This window comes from Typopeltis vanoorti, chromosome 1, assembly GCF_054136105.1.
Source record: "Typopeltis vanoorti isolate ZY-2024b chromosome 1, IOZ_Tvanoo_1.0, whole genome shotgun sequence".
Lineage (NCBI taxonomy): Eukaryota > Metazoa > Arthropoda > Arachnida > Uropygi > Thelyphonidae > Typopeltis > Typopeltis vanoorti.
Window position 1 is genome coordinate 125,870,298 of NC_143549.1, and position 22,316 is coordinate 125,892,613.

Here is a 22,316-nt window from a genome sequence, read left to right on the forward strand (position 1 = left end):
TGCTATATATTTTGTAACAGGAATTTAGTATACTGATACCTCTATAGTTTTTAGGATCATCTCTATTACCTTTCTTAAAGATAGGAATCACAATTGCTTTTTTCCATTCTATTGGGGGGATACCAGTTGAGTAAATTTTATTTAAAAATAATAAGAGTCTTCCTTTGAATCTTGTTTCTGCGTATTTATATAGTTCTGAACCTAGCTTATCTTCTCCAGGTGATTTCCGTTTCTTGTTTCTTTCAGGGTGATTTCTAATTCTTCTTCAGTTATTTCCATTTCATTTTCATTAATTGTTTGACAGATGTCTTTTTTAAAATATTTGTCTGTCCACAGTTCTGTGTAGTAGTAATTTAGAAATTCTTCTAATTTCAATTCAGTGTTTAATTTTATGTTTTCTTTGGTATCTGCATTTAGGTGTTTCAAAATCTTATATACATTGGGTCTTATTTTATATAAATCATGTTCTAAATTAGAAACAAATTTATTCCATGATTCTCTATGTCTTTTTCTGACTTCTCTTTTAGCTATGGCTCTTATTCTTTTATATTCTAATTCATCTTCTAATCTTTTACTGCTTAACCATTTGTGATAGGCTTCTTTTTTCTTTTTGATTATTTCTTTGATTGTATCATCCCAGATCTTCAGTTTTTTTCTTTTATTTAATTTTTTGGTCTTTCCTAAGCTTTCATTTGCTGCTGCATTTAGTATAGTTTTTATATTAAGCCATTCTATTTCTTCATTTTGTTTTATTTTATCTAGATACTGGTTAATTCTTTGTTCATATAGCCATTGTACATTTGTGTCATTCAATAGTCTAGTTTTATAAACAAATGTTTCAATTTTTCTTTCTGTTCTTGTTACTTGTAGCCATTTAGGTGGTAATCTTAATTTTATTTTAACAAGGAAGTGGTCACTGCTTATTTCATATCCTCTGTGAACTCTAACATCTAGTGAAAATTTTGATGTCTTTTCATTTAATATGAAGTAATCTAATATTGTTTTCCATCCTCTTGCTTCCCAAGTATATTTATGTATGTCTTTATGTTTATAGAAGGAATTCATTATTTTTAGGTTATCATAAACTACAAAGTCAATCAATTTTTTACCATTTCTGTTTAGAGTGTGTTCTCCATGTATTCCTATATTATTATTAATTTTTGTGTTTCCAATTCTTGCATTTAAGTCTCCTATGTAACTATTTTTATTTATTTTATTATATATGTTTTCTAGCTGATTATAAAAATCAATATTATCCTGTTCTCTTCCTTCTTCTGGGGCATATAAACCAATTATTGTTAAATAGCCTCTATCTATTTTTATTCTAGCTTCTATTATTCTTTCATTCCATTCTTACAACTTTATGTGGAACTAATAGCGATAAATATCCAGAGTATGCTGTTTAGTAACTTTTTTCCCACAGAAAAGATTACAAAAAAAAATGCTCCGGGGATTCCGTTATTCCACCAATGAAAACTCGACACAGTGACCTTCAATCATACATTCTTGAATATTCACCTTGAGTATCTGCGCTTTGTTCAAATGGCCTACTCAACTTACTTAAGATGCAAGATGATATTCTCCCGTCACATCTCTTCCTCATTTCTCTCCAACAAATTCGTATCTCTAATTGTGTGTATGAATAGTGAATAAAATAACACTAAACATATTTAGCAATAGGAATTGGATACAAGTTAATATAGCAACTCATTACTTCCTTACATTTATTGACAGATGGATATTAAATTTGTTTTAATGTTGATAAAGTGCTGTCGTCGTTTCCCTATAAGTTATTCATGCATCCCTGAATCTACTTTGATCTCTCTCTCTCTCTCTCTCTCTCTCTCTCTCTCTCTCTCTCTCTCTCTCTCTCTCTCCAACCATTGCTCTGCTATTAACAACAGGGGAGTAACAAAACTTCACATAAATTTTAACGCGCAACTGACTCATTAAAAGACGTAAATCTGTTTTAGTACAGTAATATCAGTACAATGAGTAGAATAACAGTTATAAAGTACATAATCAAACTCGAGAGACAAATGCGGAACGTTTTCAAGTTAATTCAGACCTCAGGTAAGTAGTTTGGAGGGGTTTAGCATATGTTAATGAAAGTCATCCAGCAACAACTAAGTTAATGATAACTTGAATAGAGCAAATATGTCTGTCGAGAACCCAGTTATTTTATCTGTTCTGAAGAAGTAGTTTTTCTCGGAAAGATCTGGTTCAGATCTCTTCTAATATAAGAAGATCATTTTAAGACTATAATTAAAGGTGAAATAACCGGTCTCCTACGGTTGGTGTTGAAGATTTTACTCATTGAATGTATGACTTTTCATCTGGAAACTGATTTAGCCATGCAGGACGATACATTCAATTTACACAGAAACAAATATGCCCTTTAGCTATAACCTCGATAATTACCATCTCCATTACAAGTATGACTTACGTTTCCTAACAAAACTCAAAGTTAAGATTCGTAAGCATGATTCATCTATGTTCATGCTAATTCCACTCTATAATTTGACTTGTATTCCTATCAAAGGTGACATTCATCACATATATGAATCTGCATATAAGGATGTTGACCCTTGCATCGCTTTCCATCTTTGCAAATGGGATTTCACTCTGTGCTGTTCTTTTCACCCCGTAACTGAATTACGCAATCTACTCACCCACCTCCTGTAGCTTTTCCATTTAATACACAGTTGTGATTGATATTACATTTCGCTTTCACATTTGTAAATCGTTCACTACACAAATCATCTAACCTTTCGAAATGTTTGTAGACGCTGATGCTCTACAAAGATGTCAGAATTCTCTACATTTTGCATTTCCAATACATTCTCTAAAGACCTGTTGACAAAATGGCTAATTTGAACTCAGTCCTTGCCAATCTATCCTATCTGCCTATATATTTTTTTTCATTTTTTCTGGGATTATTATAATCTCTAGTCTCTCTCTCTTACGGAGTAATATCACAAATATTTCATCTCTACCAGAATCCAAAGAATTAGATTTTCACAAAATTGATCATGTATTACGTAATATCTGAAAAAATCTTAAGTTTGTAAAATTCTCAAATACATTCAATCACTGACACACCCTCAGACATTTTGAGGGGTTCCCCTAATAACTCCATAAAAATTTGTACTTGATTCAGTACAAACGACAATATTATTAATGACACATATATCACCAATTCACTTCAGTGCACTCTCCTTTACCAAGACGTTTCAGTTTTCTTCTGCTTGATTTTTTTTAAATTGTTTCCGTGGTTACTGATCATCCCAAATTTATCACAATTTCTCTACAATTTTCTAAATCTCCTAATGCACGTGCAGCAGGAAAACACAATACGTATCAATTCCAAACTCATAGAACAAAGTTAACTTTCTATTTTTTGAGTTTTTCTTCTGCGATTAGGAACCGTTTTTCTTCTCCAATTGTCGATATTCGATTGGAATATCGACAATTGGAATTGTTGATATTCCAATCGATATTGGAATATCGACATGCTAATATCGATATTCCAATCGATATTGGAATGTCGATAAATCCAATGTTATCGACATTCCAACCATCCACTGTATTAATTTACTGTAGGATGACAACTACTACTGTTATTAGTGCTGTTAAAAAAATAATAATGATCTAAATTAATGCCAGCCAGAACTGAAAATCAGTACTAGCAACGATAGATCGCAAATATGTAGCGTAAACGAAATCCATTGGAGTAATATTTTAAGTAAGGCGCTAAAAAGGTATATGACCTGGAGCTCCGGTCTGAAAATCAATCCCAGAATCATAGCCTGAGATCGAGAAAGCTAATGCTGGAATTGCAAATAACCAAAAAATCTTCAGAAAGTAAAACATATTGTGATTCCTACTGTTACGAAATACATATTCGTGCCACAAAATTCCTAATCAGTTCATCTGTTTCCGAGAGACAGAAATGAGTCCTTTACACGGCAGACATAATTCCGTAAATTATCTATCCAGGAAAAATACAGGAATGCTTTTAACCATAAACCACACCATAATATTAGAGAACCAGTCACCTCAGATGTCGATCCTGAGGAATTAATAATAATAATAATAATAATAATAATAATTTAATTTTCATATTATGTGCAATGTTTTAAGCATGCATTCTCATTCATCTTGCTTTAAGAAAATTATTGCTAAGTTCTTCAGTATTTTGATATTATTTGTTAAATATGATCGAAAGTTTTTTTTTTCAGATGATCCTATCTGCAATTTCATAACACCTATTCTTAGTAACCTTCTTGAACTAAGGTTTTTTTTATTTTATTTTACTAGGTTAGGTAGCATGCGAGAGGAAAATTGCTTGACATTATTATATGAAACTTGCTTAACTCTGTCTCTATTACTTTTCTGCAAGAAATAAAGTAGTCTGAAAAAGATTGAATCTAGGACGCTAATCCTTTAATCATATTCTGTAGCACGAGTCAAGAGTACCCTAAGATTAAAGGGAACTGAATTAAAATCCTGAGACTTCTCGACTATAGACAGGAAAACCAGTGCAAGGGAGGGGCGTTCATAATGGAAGTCTGTTAACCAGTATGTTGAAGAAAGGCTTTCTTCACTGAAAAAAAAAGTATATTCGGAGTTTTATTCCGCAAAAGAGGCCTAACAATGAAGATTAAAATATACGTCATTCCGCTGCTAGGGGTTATATTAAATGAAATAAAGAAGATATAAGAGGTCACCGATCCAAAAACCTTGAAGGATTATGAAGAACCAGTTACTCAATATAGTTGCAAGAAAGAAATGTTTAGACGAAAGAGAGTAGAAGGAAGGTAGAAATGCCAGTCAAGTTGAATAGTGTACGAAATGCATCACTTCCTAGAAAAAATTAGCAAATCTGATAAATGATAATTAGAATGTGCGTCACTAAGCAAAACGATACTATGCAGCGTAACCGAAAAAAAATATTCACCCTTTAAAACTGAGATATCTTAAATGCCAAAATCTTTACGCTGAATATTTTTATCAGATTTCTATCCCAATAAGCTTAAAATTATGAATTCCAAAAAAGGAATAATTATCCCTGAATAATTGGTCTGGATATTTTGTCTTATTTTACCTTCAGAACAAATACACTAGGAATCTTCTAACATGAAATTTTAGATTTTTTCTAAAGATCTTTGAAGAAAGATCTTCAAAAGCATAAAATAGTAATTTCATCGAGACTGGAAGAATATTTTCAAGACCACTTCAGCTAATGGTGATTTAAAGAGCCTGTCAGAAACAGGTTTCTGATATATCTCCCAGGAAAACGAATTTTTAGCAAAGCTAATAAATTCATATGTGATTACACTCATTTACAAATATAATTTCACTTCCCTTGTTATTTTAGGCACCTCTCCAATAACTATAATTGTCCACTCAGGAAATATCACGCTTTTGTTTTTTAAAATGAGCGTTTTCAACTATTCATAAAACTCTCCAGAATGTATGCATTCTGGTGACCTTTTACTGCACCCTTCCCGAAGTGCTTAACGTTGTACTATGAAAACAAAATAAGGTTCACTTCATTGTAATATTTTCATAAATGCCTCTATGAGCTTTACGTACACAATAATATTCAGTATGTTCTCCGTAAAGTAATACAAAAAGCAAAACAAAAATAAGGAACCATCATCACCGCCACCACCATTCAATTCCTGATATGTTCCTACACCAGTGCTTATAACACTATGATGACATGCGGTATAAACGCTTAGACTTTTATAAACCTTCCTATCAAGGGTTTCCTCCAAAGCAGTCTGCTATGTATTATGTATACAATATTGTCTGAGCATATTTCAGTTTTCTGATACATTTTTAACTGATTCGATCCACGTAGGTCTTTCTCTTCCTATGGGTCTTGTTTCATCCTGGTATAAAACACGATTTGCTGCTTCTTCCTTCTCCCGTCCAGGCAAAATCATGATACCAAATTTGATTAGATCGGCTCACTCATCTTTTAAGTCAAACAGTGTTACGTTTCTTCCAATTATCTTCACATTTTCCATAACATTCTGTCGCTGATTTCATCTGTTCACTCCTCTATTTATTCTCAAACTAAGCAATAATCAATAATGATCGTGTATTTTCTTGATCACAGAACTAATGTAAATTACTATTTGGGAACATTGATGAAGTGTAAACGAATAAATATTTTAATTTAATACCGACTAGTTTCACCAAACATAAGCTGTTGGCATCTTCAGGGTACAAGCACTGAGGTTAAAACATATCACAAGAATAGATCTTAACTTTAAATTGTGAAAATTGTAGTTACAAAGTAAAATAGCATTGAACGTGAATAATACACCTATCGCCCATGTACATGATTTACTAGTTGTTGCTAAGGAACGTTCTATAGTTAGCATTAAAGTTCATTTCCTGTGTGTTCAGAGATCTAATTAGGGTTTTCCATATATCTGGAAGTATTAAACCTTGGTTCCGGTTAAGGTTATCCGTAGTGCGTGCGACAGTGGCTGCTTCTTTAAACATTCGAGAGTGGTAGTCTTCTTCTATAATGGGTACAACTTTTGTACCACTCAATGATATGGTTTGTTATGGAGAAATGTGATGACAAGCCTGATATGTCTTGTCTGTTGTTTTTAACATAACCAATGTGTTCCTTCTGTCTAATTTCGAGGCTTCTCGAAGTCTGGCCGATGTAACTTGAACCACACGTGCATTGGATATTATAGACCCCGGCATACTTATAGAAAGGATCCGTATCTTTTGGAGATCGTAGTAGTTTTTGAATTGTTTCTATGGGTTTGAATGTCACTATTATTTTGTGTAATTTGAGGAGATTAGCGACCTTTTTAGAGATACTTCTCACATACGGAACAGCGATTGTTTTAATATATTAAGTGTCTTCTTGTTCTCTTTGTGGTAGCTCAGAGAAAAGGATTTTGTTGAGGAGTCTTCGTGGGTAGTCATTCAAGGCGACGTTATTAGATATCAATGTTAATTTGTCATGGAGGTCCTTTTTATCTGTTGTAATGCGGACAGCTCTCTTCTTTAGTATGTGTACTATGCTGAGTTTGTGAGAAATGTAGATTTGCAGAAGAAAATGTAGAAGAAAAGGAGCTGAAGTGTAGAGAACGTCCTGTATTCGTAGGTTTCCTGTAGACTGATAGGTTCATAATGCCAGTAACTTGCTTCTTATTTAAGATGTTTAAGAATGGTAGTTGTTTTACGCGTTTTAGTGAAATATGTTTGTCGAGGAGTATTTCCTTTAAAATTATGATGTTTAGGTTGAGCACATTGCATATAGGTTTTTGTAAATTGTCTATTGGTTTTTAGTGAGTATACTTGAGGAAACTGTAGTGGTAGAGAATGTGCGAGCAACAAAGCCTAATTTGAGTAGGAGCTTATTATAGTACTTGGTTGCATGCAACTGCTAAAGGAATTCTGTCGCTAGTACTATGCTGCTCAATTTAGTTAATGAATCCTAATATAAGGGGAGGGTTAGCGAGGGGCCAACTACCCTTCCTGTGAAAACCCTATTGGTTACGAAACAAGCACCACAGAAGCATTGAAATTCGGGCGCCTTTGCGACAATCATTATTAATCGTTTTGGGACCTGGAATATACGTAATTTGGTGAAAGAAAGAGCTCTTTGTAATGTGACGAATGTCTTACGGCAGTATAAAATTGGACTTTGTGCTGTACAAGAGGCGCGATGGCCGGGACATCGCTCGACCCGTTCTCTTTTGTCCTCTGTCGTGGTGACGACAGAGGACCAAAAGTACTCGGAACTTCGTTTTTAGTTAGTGATAAATTTTTGTGTAATATTTTATATTTTAAACCTGTTAACAATCTGCTGTGTACTATTAGAGTTAAGGGACGTTTTCAAAATGTGTCTATTGTCAACTGTTATGCGCCTACTGAAGAGAGCTCGGAGGAAGCTAAAGATTGTTTCTACGAAGTGCTTGAGCGTACTTGTGCTAATCTACCGTCATATGACGTCAAGCTAGTAGTGAGAGATTTCAACGCGAAGCTGGCGGAGAGCGCGTGTGTGGCGGCCTTTCTTGGGTAGTTAGAGATTACATGAGGAGTGCAATGATAACGGGATCCGACTTGCGAGTTTTGCCGCCGCTACGGGATGCTTTGTAAAGAGCACTGTGTTTGCGCATAAAGAGGTCCACAAGCAGATCTGGAGATAAACGGACGGTAGAACAGCTAATCAAATAAATCATGTATTAGCGTATTGACATCAGCACACCTCCGAGATGGAGGTGTGCTGATGTCGGATGTGAGAAGTTTCAGAGGAGCAGATGGATATAGCGACACTATCTGGTAGTCTACGATTTCAGGCATAGAATTGTGGTTCAGATGCTCGCGTGTCCAGTTCCCATGCCGATAGTATGGCATGGGAACTGGACAAGTTGAAAACAGCGGAAGGCAAACGGACTGTCCATTTAGAGTTGCAGAATCGTTTTGGGGAGTTGCAGGAGGAAGAGGATGGTCTGGATGGGATGTGGGACACCATCAAAACTACGGTCGCGTTAACTGCCTCGAGAACTGTGGGAAAGAGAAAGAGGAGGAGAAAAGCATGGTTTAATAGAGAGCGTGAAGAAGCTGTAGCGAAACGAAGGGAAGCACTATTGAACTACCAAGTGGATAGTAGGAAGAAAGCTGCATATGAGAGGGTGAGAAGAGTGGTGAATACATGTCTACGTAGGGAGAAGCGGAAGTATCTTAATGAGAAAGTGGTTAGTATAGAGAGACATAGGGTGACGAATAATGAACGGGAGATGTACCGGACGATGAAATCCATGCGAGGTGCCCAGACACAAGCGGCAACCATAAGAGATGAGAGTGGAAATTAACAAAGTCAAAAGATGCTCTCACTCGGTGGCGTAGATATTTCGCGAACTTGCTGAATGTCAATGCTGGAACGTCAATATCCGAGGATTATACTCCTTATCAAACTGCTGAATCATTTATTGAAGAGCCGACATTTAGTGAGATTACTCGTGCTATCCGCATGCTGGAAAATAATAAGGGTCCAGGAGTGGACTGTATACCGGCGGAGCTCCTGAGGAATGATGGAGACGTCCTGCTGGAGCAGCTGCACCTGCTCATCTTGATGATCTGGCCAGAACAATGGCTGCCGGACGAATGAAAGGAGTCGCTGATCACCCCCGTATATACGAAAAGAGATAATACTCAACGTGGCAACTATATGGGTATCTCACTGCTGTCGACTGGCTACAAGGTGCTGTCTAACATCATGCTAATGCGCCTCACACCATATGAAGAAGAGTGCCTTGGTGACTACCAGACGGGCTTCAGGAGGAACCGTTCTACAATAGATCAACTCTTCAGACTGCGCCAAGTTTTGAAAAGTGCTGGGAATATAACCGGGAAGTTCATAATATTTTCATAGACGTTTCTAAACCCTATGCCTCAATAATACGCCCAAACATATGGCAGGTGTTAGAAGAGCTGGGAATTCGTCGAAAACTCCGAAAAATGGTGCAGGTGTGCGTAACTGGTTCGAGAGCAAGAGTAAAAGCAGAAAGTGACCTGTCGGACATGTTTCACGTATAGACCGGTGTGAAACAGGGTGATGGGCATTCTCCGATTCTCTTCCATCTAGTGTTGGAAAAAGTAATTAGAAACACAAGTGGCAGGTGGAGTTAACATGGGGGTGCAAGTTAGAATTCTTGGCTACGCGGACGACCTGAAAGTCATGGCGCATCAACGGGACGACGCAGTGGCATTGGTTACTGCTATTGAAGAAGATGCAGAAGACGTTGGCCTGAAGATAAACACCGAGAAGACAAAATACATTTTTATGAATCGTCATGCTGCTCAAGTTCCAGAGGCAGCTGCACCGTTTGAGAGGGTGAAGGTACTTAGGTACTTGGGTTCTTTCGTGACTGAAGACAACAAAGTTGAGGCTGATATCCAGAGTCCGGTAAATGCTGCGAATGTCGCCTACTATCAGATGCGTCCCCTTTTCGCTTCGCGCTTGCTGTTTTGGACTAAAAAGATGAGACTATACAAAACTTTGATCAGGCCTGTTCTCCTTTACGGTGCTAAAGGGTGGACTCTCACGGCGAGACAAGCCGATCACCTGAGAATATTCGAGAACAAGATCCTACGACGTATCTATGGAGGTCATGGTAGACGGACTCTGGAGAAGGCGGTTCAATGCTACCATACACGCTTTATACACGTCGGCAGCCGTCTTGATCGAACTGTGAGCCCAGCGTCTTCAGTGGTTGGGGCACCTGTACCGTATGGGCCCTGAAAGGACTGTGAGACAAGTGTGAGAGGCCCGACCCCGATCAGAGAGGCAGCTAGGGAGATCGAGAAGGAGATAGGCGAATTAGGAAAAGGAAGACCTGCAGGCTGCAGACCAGAAAGTGGTGGACAGTCGCAGAAGACCGTGTCCAGTGGCGACACGGTCCTCTGCGATGTGGCCCCCCCGGGCTGATAGCGCCTGGGTAACGTAAGGTGATGTATGAACAGTAGTTTGTCTTTTTCAAGTTCTAGAGTAAATTTAATAGAATGGTGAAAAAAGTTGATTTTATTAAGAAAATCAATTAGGTCATCTTTGTTGTGGTTCCATACAATGAAGATATCATCTACATATCGCCACCAAATTATTGGTTTAAGATTTATTTGAGATAGAATTTTATTTTCGAGATCCTCCACAAATAGGATAGCACGAGAAGGTGAAAGTGGGCTACTCATTGCCAGGCCAGTTAATTGTTGGTAAATAGTTTTCTTCCAAGAAAGATAGTTTGAATTTAGGCAATGATTGTACAGTGTAGTTATATCTTGCGGAAATAAAGTGCCTAAGATGTTGATAACTTACACCACTGGAAAGTTTGTAAAAAGAGAAGTGACATCTAAGCTTACAAGTAGATCGTTTTCAGATATAGTAATGTTTTTTAATTTATCCACAAAATGTTGTGAATTTCGGACACAACTCTCTGAATTATGGATATGTTGTTGTAAGAGTGTAGAGTGATGTTTAGACAATAAGTAGGTAGTTTGATTAACGCCATCTACAATGGGGCATAAAGGAATACGATCTTTGTGAACTTCTGAAACCTCATAAAGTCTTGGAGTTAGAGGGTGCATCGATTATAATTTTTTAATTAGATCTGTTGGCCAGTTGATCATATCGCGTAGAAATTTGTTTGTGTCACTGTGGTTTTTTAATGTAGGATCTTTCCTTAAGATATGGTAAACAGACATGTCCGACAGTAGATTGTTCACTTTATCCTTCCTCGTAGTCCTTGGTGTTTAATATCACAGCACTGTTACCCTTGTCTGCCTTGAGTATTATGTTATATTTCTTTCTCTTCAAATTATGAATGGTTCTTTTATCTAGAGATATTCAGACCTATAGAAACAATTCGTAAACTACTACGATCTCCAAAAGATACCGATCCTTTCTATAAGTATGCCGGGGTCTATAATATCCAATGCTCGTGTGGTTCAAGTTACATCGGCCAGACTTCGAAAAGCCTCGAGATTAGACAGAAGGAACACATTGGTTATGTTAAAAACAACAGACAAGACAAATCATGCCTGTCATCATATTTCTCCATAACAACCCATATCATTGAGTGGGACAAAAATTGTACCCCTTACACAGAGGGCGACTACCACTCTCGAATGTTTAAAGAAGCAGCCACTGTCGCACGCACTACAGATAACCTTAACAGAAACCAAGGTTTAATACTTCCAGATATATGGAAAACCCTAATTAGATCTCTGAACACACAGGAAATGAACTTTAATGCTAACTATAGAGCGCTCCTTAGCAACAACTAGTAAATTATGTACACGCGATAGGTGTATTATTCACATTCGATGCTATTTTAGTTTGCAATTACAATTTTTAGAATTTACAGTTGAGATCTATTTTTGTGATATGTTTTAACCTCAGTGCTTGTATCCTGACGACGCCATGAGATTAAGTTTGGTGAAACTAGTCGGTATTAAAAATACTTATCCGTTTACACTTGATCAATGTTAACAAATAGTTATTTACATTAAGCAATAATCAAGTTTCTGATCAAAGTTACTTAGCCATGAACAGGCGACTGAGCGTAACACAGAAGAAATATGGTACAGGAACAACTGAAGTTCTCCATTGAGAATGCAGTGGATGATTTACTGTATTTGTCTTTGTACTGCTGGTTTCATGCCACATCTGGACAGCAGTTATATAATTTAATTAAAGGATACTTGAGAACTGTATTTAAGAGTACAGCATGATAGAATGTTTGCACGTTTCAGGTCAGTATAGTACCAGTTCTCTGAAAAACGTAATCTATATGAGTGATATGTAGAAGCTGTAATAGAATACACCAAGTGTTACATCTGATTTTACTACAAACCGTCACAATTCTTCCTGCACTCTTTTACTTCTAACTCCTGATCCACAACTTAAATATAGATTATGTACTGCTTTGATATCTAATTTACACCATAGAACCGTAGCGCTTTTCAGAGTATTTCTCTTAGTGCCCATATCTTGTACTTTTGCAGAACGAAAAGAACGAAAAATCTTAAATCCCGATCCATGGTTATATTCTAAAGTGTTTTCAACTGCTTGTTCTAATGTGAGCATCTGATCCTTACAACCCTTATTTTTGATGGCCCCAGCTTTTTTTTTAAACAACTTATTATTCTATGATTTATTTAAGTTAAGGGATATTACATCCCATAGCGTTTCTTAGCCGAATAAGAAACTCAAAGAGTTTCATGCCGAATATAGTAGAAACTATATAAAGTTCGGCGATTCCAAGCGTAAGCAAATACCTGGATACTGCAGCAACTGACCCTTAAGGTAGTGCAAGCTGAGGCAACTCATGTCAAAGGTGGAGCAAGATCCGATCATTATTCTTGATATTTACCCATAATCTTTGAGTTTCTTATTCGGCTAAGAAACGATTTGGGATGTAATATCCCTTAACTTAAACAAGTTATATGTCGCCGAATGAAGCATTTGGCTCTTCACATATCTAATAGTATTCTATGATTTCTCTTATTCCTGGCATATATCAGTGCAAAAATATTATTGTATGATTTTTCTTATTCCTGGCATATATCAGTGCAAAAATATGATCTATTGCACCAGAGAAAATTACTCTATAATATTCACATTGATTATATTTTTCTTCTTAAAGATGGGCACTATGAGAGTTCCACTCCAATCCTCACTACTCCGACCTTCTCATCCGGCCTTTTAAATTTTGAAGTCGGTCACTTAAAAAATTTACCCATTCATGTTCAAATACGTCTACATAATTATTATCTACTCTAGCTAAATTTCAAGATTTCAATTTGTTAACGGCTTTATCTTCTACAGATACTACTATGGTCACCTGACTGTATTCCTCTTGAATATTTTCTGCCATTATTCTCTTACTTGTTTCATGTAGCGGTCTTTTAAATTAATTATCGAAACATTCAGAATATCGTCGTCCTCACTTTAAGAATTTCAGCTTTACAAAATATATTTATTCATCATCAGCATCACCAAATTCCTGACATATGCCACCAAGGGATGTACAGGATATGATAGTACTACATGAAAAATTTACATCGTTACTAACTTCCTATCTACAATTTTCCTCCAAATTAGTCTTTTACCTCTGAAAACTTCAAAATTTTCAGATCTTATATTGCTAACTTCTAAGGCAATTTTGTACCGTATTAATCGACCTATATCTTGATCTTCCTCTGGATCGTTTTCCTGCCAACTTGGCAGCGAACACTTGTTTTGCTAATCTTTTCTCTCCCATTCTGTTTAAGCGACCATATCACGTGAGATTAGCTCTGCTAGCGCATTCCTGGATGCTGACAATGTGAAGTTCTTTCCTAATATCCTCGTTTTCAATATGATATTGCTATTGATCCTATCTGTTCATGCCTCTAATCTTTCTCGGGACTCTCATATCTGCATTCTCTAGTCTTTGGTAGTGTTCCATTTCTTATTTAGCTCTGAGATCCATAAGTAAAAATTGGTTTGAACACTTCTTTGTATACAGCTAATTTTGTATTTTTGCTAATTTCTCTCTTATTTCATAAAATATTATTCAGTTGACTTCCTAGCAACATATTAATCAACCAGATTTTGTTGATTAATATGTTGTCTATTTCCATATTTAATTTGCCATCTTCTTTAAACATCGTGCCTGAGTAGCTGAAATGTTTTGTCCAAAATGGTTTAATATTACATCTGGTGTCAAACAAGAATGTACATTATCTTTATAGATAACAATATGAAGGAAAGTTGTATTAAACCTCATATCAAAATTGGAAATGTTAATCTCAGCTCTTTGCTTTATGAGGACGATGTTGTACTTCTAAATAAATCCGCTACAAATCTGCAATATTTCCTGATTATACTGAATCGTGATTCCTATCTTTCAGAAAGGTAATAGAGATTACCCTAAAAACTTATATAAGAATTCTAAATTCCTGTTACAAAATATATAGTAAAATTTTAAATATCAAACTAATGAAATATTCTGAAAACTTTATTTTAGAAGAACAGAGTGAGTTTAGAAGAGGACGGTTATCTATAGACCCAGCAGTTTGCCTAAAATTAATAAGAGAGAAAAGAAGAGAATACAATTTAGAAACACATATCACATTTATTGACTTTGAAAAAGAATTTGAGAAAGTTAAAAGAAGCATTTTATTTAACATATTAAATGAAAGCAAATACCAAATAATATCCTAAAAGCTATCACAAGTATATATGAAAATAATCAAATACAAATAAGATTAAATCATGAGCTATCATATACGAGAGAGATAAACCAAGGGGTCCGACAGGGATGTCCCCTCTCAGCAACTCTTTTTAATATTTACTTAAATGAAATAATAATAAAATGGAATAAAAATTTCCATCAAGGTAAACTTTCTCCTACTGTGAACTTAAACACTCTCCTTTTTGCCGACGACAAAATAATAATTACAAATTCTGATGATAACGTAAAGAAAGCTATTTTAGATCTAAATGCGATAGCCAAAGATTATGGTATGATAATATCAATGGAAAAATCAAAAACTATGGCCTTTAAAGGACAAGATCCATCAAGAACTAAAATAGTAATAAATAACAAGATTCTTAGAAGGGAGTGAATTCATTTAACTACCTACGATGTTTGATCACATATGAAAATGAAAAAGATATAAATGTAAAAATTGCAAAATATTTAAAAATAACAGGAGTAATTAACTCTATATTTAAACCAAACCTAGTTCAAAAACTGAATTGAATGTCATCAAAGATAGGAATGGATCATTACTAACAGAGGAGTTGGAAATCAAAAACAGATGGAAAGAATACTGTGAGGAACTGTACAGCAGAGTGGATAAAGAAAATGTGGAGTCCTCCCACCAAGATAATTTTGATTTGGAACCTTCTCCACTTAGGCATGAAGTTGAAAGAGCAGGTAAGCAGCTCAACAGCAATAAGGCCCCAGGTGCAGATGAAATCCCAGCAGAGTTAATTAAGGCCACAGGAGATGGAGCGATAAGAGTGTTTCATAGATTGATTACAAGGATATAGGAGACAGGATCATGGCCTATAGACTGGAAGAATTCAGTTTTCATACCACTACACAAGAAAGGTGATATGAAGGCATGCAATAATTATAGAACTATTAGTTTGATATCTCATGCAAGCAAAATTTTATTAAAGATCATGCTAAATAAGATTGAGGCCAAAGTTGAGGCAGAGATGCCTGAGGAACAAGCAGGTTTTAGGAAAGGTAGGGGCACCAGACATCAGATCCTTTGCCTTAGACAGATCATAGAAAAATATAAAGAATTCAGACTCCCTCTGGTAATGTGTTTCTTAGACTACTCTAAAGCTTTTGACTGTGTTGAGCATGTGAAACTGTGGGAGGTATTGAAAAGAATGGGTTTTCCTTAACACACTATCAGGTTGATAGCCAACTTGTATAAGTAGCAAGAAGCCACAGTAAGAACAGGTGTTGGATTGACTGACTGGCTTAAAGTTGGAAAAGGAGTTAGGCAAGGATGTTTACTTTCTCCTCACTTGTTTAGTATATATGCAGAGGACATCATGCGTGAAGCATTGGATGAGCTCAAGACAGCAATTACGATAGGAGGTAGATTGATCAGTAATCTGAGGTACGCTGATGATACAGTACCCCTTTGTATTGAAATGGAAGAAATAGGACTAATTCTTGACAAAGTTAACAAGATCAGTAATAACAGAGGACTTCAACTCAATTCTAGCAAGACAAAGATCATGGTTCTCAAAGGAAAAACAAATAGAGAAGCTCTTGAGAAAAAAATGTATCTTAATGGAAAAAGAATTGAGGAAGTCAGCAAGTTTGAGTACCTGAGATCCATTATTAATGTGAAGAATTGCTGTTCAGAAGATGTCAGAAAAACGTTAGGAATGGCTAAAACAACAGTCAGAGACCTGTCTAAAATCTGGAAGGATGGATCTATCTCCATGGGAACCAAGTTGAGGATTTTGGATGCAGTTGTGTTTCCAACAGCAACTTATGGATGCGAGAATTGGAACCTAAAGAAGTCAGATAAGAAACGGATATCTGCTTTTGAGATGTGGTGTTACAGAAGGCTGTTGAGGATATCATACATTGAAAGGTGTTCAAATGAATGGGTGTTATAAAATATTAGTAGAACTTTAAGGCTCCTTAAGGATATTGACAGAAGAAAATTAAAATATTTTGAACACATAGAAAGGATGGAAGGAGGACTTCTCAGAACAGTAATAGAAGGTAAAGTTCCTGGAAAAAGAGGCAGAGGTAGACCATCAATGAGATGGATGGATGGCATGTGTGGAGTGACTGATCTTCAGAGAGTTGAGGCTGCCAGAAGGGCAAACAATAGGACTACATGGCGAGGCTTAGTGTGGAACATCATCGAGCATCAGAGTGACCATACGGCATATGTAGATGCCCAGTGAACACAGAGAGAGAGTTCAAAAACAAACCAGACTAAAAGTATACAATACATTGGCCCTACCAGTCTTATTGTATGGAAGTGAAATCTGGACAGTCAGCAAAAGACAAACAAAGTTTAATAACAGCAGAAATGAAGTTTATGAGAAAAAGTACAAAGTGTACTCTATTTGATCACAAAAGAAACGAAGAAATTATGAAAGAATTAAACCAAAAATCAGTAATAGAAAAAATTAAAAAATATAAACATAAATGGATGGAAAACGTTCAAAGAATGAAAATGGAAAGATTCCCAAAATAAGCCTTAAAATACAAGCCATCAGGAAAAAGAAAACCAGGACATCCTCTTAAATGATTCAAAGATAACTTCTAAGGCCTACCGGCCTTAGACGTCATCTTTGAATCGTTTAAGAGGATGTCCTGGGGTTTGCGTCTGTAGGCCTAAATCCTTGATATGGATGATGATGAATTCTTATAATCTTAGTTGCGTCGGTCATAATGCAAAACAACCCAACCCACCACTAATTAGCAATTCCATCGACATTTCGTATTTCCAAAAATGTAATAATAAGAATTAGTCTACCACCACCAAAACAACTAACAACTATACTGTATCTTCCAATTGCATGCTTTTCCGAATATTAAATAGGTTTACGTGAGGCAACCGATAAGGAATAAATCTTTACTTCTGCACTGGTTGTGTAATTTAGGGTAAAAACCAACGTTTTGGTTTATGTGTGAGTGTAAATTTGCATTGTATTTCATGTTAAATGTTTGTTTGATTAGTCGAATGCTGTCATATAATCGCAAGTAATTTACTACTCAGGGCAGGCTTTGAGATATATATTCTGTTGTCATGATTATCAACAACATGAAAAAACCAACAAATATCCGTACTGCTATACGGGAAGGTACTTCATTCTTTTAGGAATCTGAAAATATATCGAAAAGAATATTTTAAGAAAATACAAGTACATATTTTACTGTTGATAAAATAAATCGAAGCCTTAAATAAATTCATGTAGTCACTACCCATTTCTAAAATAGATCTAGTTCATATACCAAAAGTACATTGGATTTCAAAAATAAAACAGAACAATGAAATTAGTGAATAATGAAATCATTTAGTAACATACATCTGTAAGATAACCTGAATTGATTTTACAAGATTTTCCCCCATAAAGAGGTGGAAGAGTTTCTTAACCCCAGAAGAACGAGTTTTTCATCAACAAAATAGGCAAACTTCACAGACGCGTGTACACGTAGTATTAAATATGCAGCTTTCATACTGTTTCAATTTGTAATTCAATTTTGTTATGAAGGATATCAAAATTAATTCTACAATAAGTTGAAAGATCTCCCGAAAACGTCTGTTTACAATACTTTGGCAAACTATTTTGAACTACATCTATCCTGCAATATTCATCATAAGCCTTCCATGTGGTACACATCTGAGAAATTTATCACTGCAGTATGGCAAGGCATGAAACCTAAAGTAGTTCTGAGAAATCACTTCTTTTTTGGACCTGTCCTTTGTACACGAACTATATCTTCGTTTAGTACTGTAACCAAAACTAAACACACACACACACACACACACACACACACACACACACACACACACACACACACACACACACACACACACACACACACACACACACACACACACACACACACACACACACACACACACACACAGTTCAAGCCAAACAAGAAGGGATATGAGGATTTTCTTCCTTTAGCTGCATCATGATTGATCCTCAGTCGAATGTCATTAACAACTGGTAGCATCGCGTACGCAATGTGTTGTCCAAATATATAGTTGTGCCTGAATAGGATATATAACTGCGGTTATAGGTAGGCTAGATCGGCTTTTATATTTTTCGGAGAGAAAAAATATTAAGTAACCGGAAAACTCCCAACACTACAGATACAGCACGATCTAAAAGCAGGTTCATTCATTCATTCATTTCGTATTGTGATTCAACGGCTGTAGCCACTTTAATGGGGAGATAGGGCACCACCTCAATCTCCCCTGCTTTTATCCGGCTCGGGACCGGCATAGCTGACAAGACAGACCTGTCGCTGGAGGATTGTCTTAGGTCTTCCTGGTTATATTATCCGAGTATGTTCACGCCACCTCAGTATATATATATATATATATATATATATATATATATATATATATATATATAATATTCATCAAACCTTGATTTTCTTCCTCAGTAAACGGCTGGTATATTCCACTGATTCGAGCCCTACCCAAGGGCCTATGAGTTGTGGAAATACTTTCTGAAAATGAATGCTGAGCCTAACAAAGCAGCCTTTTGCAGCTGCTCAATTTTTAATCCATCTAACTCGAGTGCATCTAGATGTGTTTTAAATTTTTTAGGGATGGCGCCTAAAGCACCTATTATTATGGGAACAACTTTTGTTTTCTTTTGCCAGATTCGTTCAACTTCGAATCTGGAAAATGAATGCTGAGCCTAACAAAGCAGCCTTTTGCAGCTGCTCAATTTTTAATCCATCTAACTCGAGTGCATCTAGATGTGTTTTAAATTTTTTAGGGATGGCGCCTAAAGCACCTATTATTATGGGAACAACTTTTGTTTTCTTTTGCCAGATTCGTTCAACTTCGAATCTGGAAAATCGCGATACTTTGTAATTTTTTCATTTTCTTTGTCGTCAATCCGACTATCTCCTGGTACTGATATTTCGATATATAACAGTCCGGGCTAAAGTTCTGTTGTCAGGCATCTGCGAGAGTGTGACTTCACGAGTGCGCCAGTATCTGATAGCAGAGCTAAACGAGTCCGGCAAATTGTAACTAAGGTTACTGTTATGTGATGATTTGCCAGATTCGAAGTTGAACGAATCTGGCAAAAGAAAACAAAAGTTGTTCCCATAATAACAGGTGCTTTAGGCGCCATTTAGGTTTGCTTAGAATTGATCTGAATAGATCTCTGCCTTTTTTAAACAACGCTGAAACACAGGACAACCCCAAAGGTAATATATCTCTTTACCGTACATCAGCTAGCTCTCCCAGAAACTAAGAAAACGTTTGAAAAAATTTAACATAAAAACGTGCTTTTCTACTCTTCCTAAACTCAGATCAATTCTTAGAAAACACAAACAGGCTAACAACCATCTTCAGTTTCCAGGCTGTATAAAATTACATGTGAGTGCGGGAAACCATATTATGGCCAAACTGAGAAGTCGATCCTCCTACGTAAAATAATGGTAAAAGAAAAAAAAGTTACTTAAATTATTAGGAATGTCATTGAAAGATCGACGTCTAGATAGTAGTGCGAAGATTGAAAGATCCGCGTTTAATTAATGTCTAGCTCTCAGGATCTTGGAGAGAACTAGAGGAAATAATAACTTTAAATGCTACATGTATTAATTAAAGCGGTTTACAAGTCTTGATGGAAATATAACAGATATGCTGAATTTACTTGAAGAAATATGCAAAATTGTTAATTGCGCCAATACCCTGGTTATTTATCTGGACTTTCATACACAAACTTTCCAATGAATAGAGAAGGAACTTAAACATTTGAACGGGACCACTGTACGTAAATTATTTAATAAGTAAATATTTCGTCCTACATAACTTAGGACCTCGTGAGTATCATAATTTCAAACAATACTAGGAATGGCATGTAGTTAATGTTCATGTTTACAATGGAATCCCACTATGTATGCAGTATATAGAATTAATTAATGCTATATTAATTAAATAATATATACATAAATTTATTGATTTATTTATGTATATATTTAATACATACATAAAAACATACATACATTTATTTTAGACGATTAAGGATGCCAATTTCCCAAACTTTAGGGATAGTAGGGCTTCAGCACTTTCTTTATATAAACGCTCATGTTTATATAAGGATCGGTGTAGAAGTTTTATGCTTTTCCACTGGATCAAAGGATTCAAAAGCATCTCCGAACATCTTTGAAAAATTATGAAGAAATACTTGTTGCTGCTTACAAACCAATCAACCAGATGTATAATTTGATACCTTCTCCTAAAGACAAACTCTCACCTTTGATGTTATCTGGCGTTTACGAAGTTCCATGTTCCTGTAAGTTGCATTAATACGGACAGATAGGGAGATCTATTAACAAACGCATCTCGGAACTCAAGACCATATCCCGCTTATCAAACCGCACAAATCAGGCGTAGCACAGCACGGTGTTAAAAACCCAAACCATAGGATCCAGTGGGAAAACACCACTCCTCTACATAGATCCTTATATAAACATGAGCATTTATATAAAGAAAATGCTGAAGCTCTACGTCACAGACCCAATTTGAACCTTAATTACGTTCTTACTATTCCTAAAGTTTGGGAATTTGTCATCGTAAATTTTGTAAAATAAATTTACGTATGTTATTTATTTTAATTTAATATAATTTATTTTTTTTATCAGGTATATTTTAATTTAATTCTATATCACGCTTTTGCACGCATAGTGGTATTCAATTGTGAATATGCGCTCTAACTGTATGTTAATCCTAGTATCGTTTGAAATTACTATACTGACGGTGTCCTAAGATAAGTAGGACGAAATATTTACTTATTAAATACTTTAAGTACTGTGGTCACGAGTTTATATTTAAGTTATGAATACGCTACAGGTTTTACTACATAATAAAGAGAAGATGGAAATAATTCCATTATATGTACAAGGTAAGACTAAGATTATTTCGCATCGCTCAAGCATTCATATTCATTGTGTGCATTTTGAACATTTAAATTAAATTTATGTTATTTTGAAAAACAGTTTGTCTATTTCGGCTTTAAAATTGATCAATAAAATTGAAAGTGTATATCGTGTTTATAAATTATAATTTTTTAAAGTGCCTATACATAATTTTATAACTCCTATGGTATCTTCAGTATACTGCTTTTGCCACCAGGAGGGCTGCTGCTGATTTTCTTTAAAAATGGCTTCAAGACAGTAAAAAGTCCAATGTCTTCTGTGGCTAGCAGAAACAAAATTTTCAGTTATAGTGCAGGGAATATTTAGGGCACAGTATGGAAAGAATCCACCTGATGTCAAGCTCATTAAATCAAGGAAGACAAATGTTTTAGAAACAGGTTCAGTTCATAAGGGTACAAGCAGTGGCAGACCATCGGTTTCCGAGGAGACAGTTGAGATAGTTCAAACTGCCTTCATCCGGTCACCGCAGAAGTCAATCAAAAGAGACTAGAACATCAAATGCCAAGGAGTACAGTCCACAAAGTGGTACGCAAACGTTTGAAATTCTTTGCGTACAAAGTGAAAATTGTCCAAGAGATAAAGCCAGATGATCGTCCAAGG

General features: G+C 35.7%; 1 protein-coding gene across 1 annotated transcript; it reads left to right on the forward strand.

Annotated features, from left to right (window-relative positions):
* The first annotated feature begins 7,708 nt into the window (after window positions 1–7,708).
* On the forward strand, window positions 7,709–8,065 carry LOC150110401 (protein CFDP2-like). The gene has a single exon (XM_090397447.1). The coding sequence runs from the start codon at window positions 7,709–7,711 to the stop codon at window positions 8,063–8,065; it is 357 nt and encodes a 118-aa protein (XP_090253573.1).
* Window positions 8,066–22,316: the final 14,251 nt, after the last annotated feature.

What these genes read in the sequence shown, in the direction of transcription:
- LOC150110401 (XM_090397447.1), top strand. Translation starts at nt 7,709, where the DNA reads ATGGCCGGGACATCGCTCGACCCGTTCTCTTTTGTCCTCTGTCGTGGT.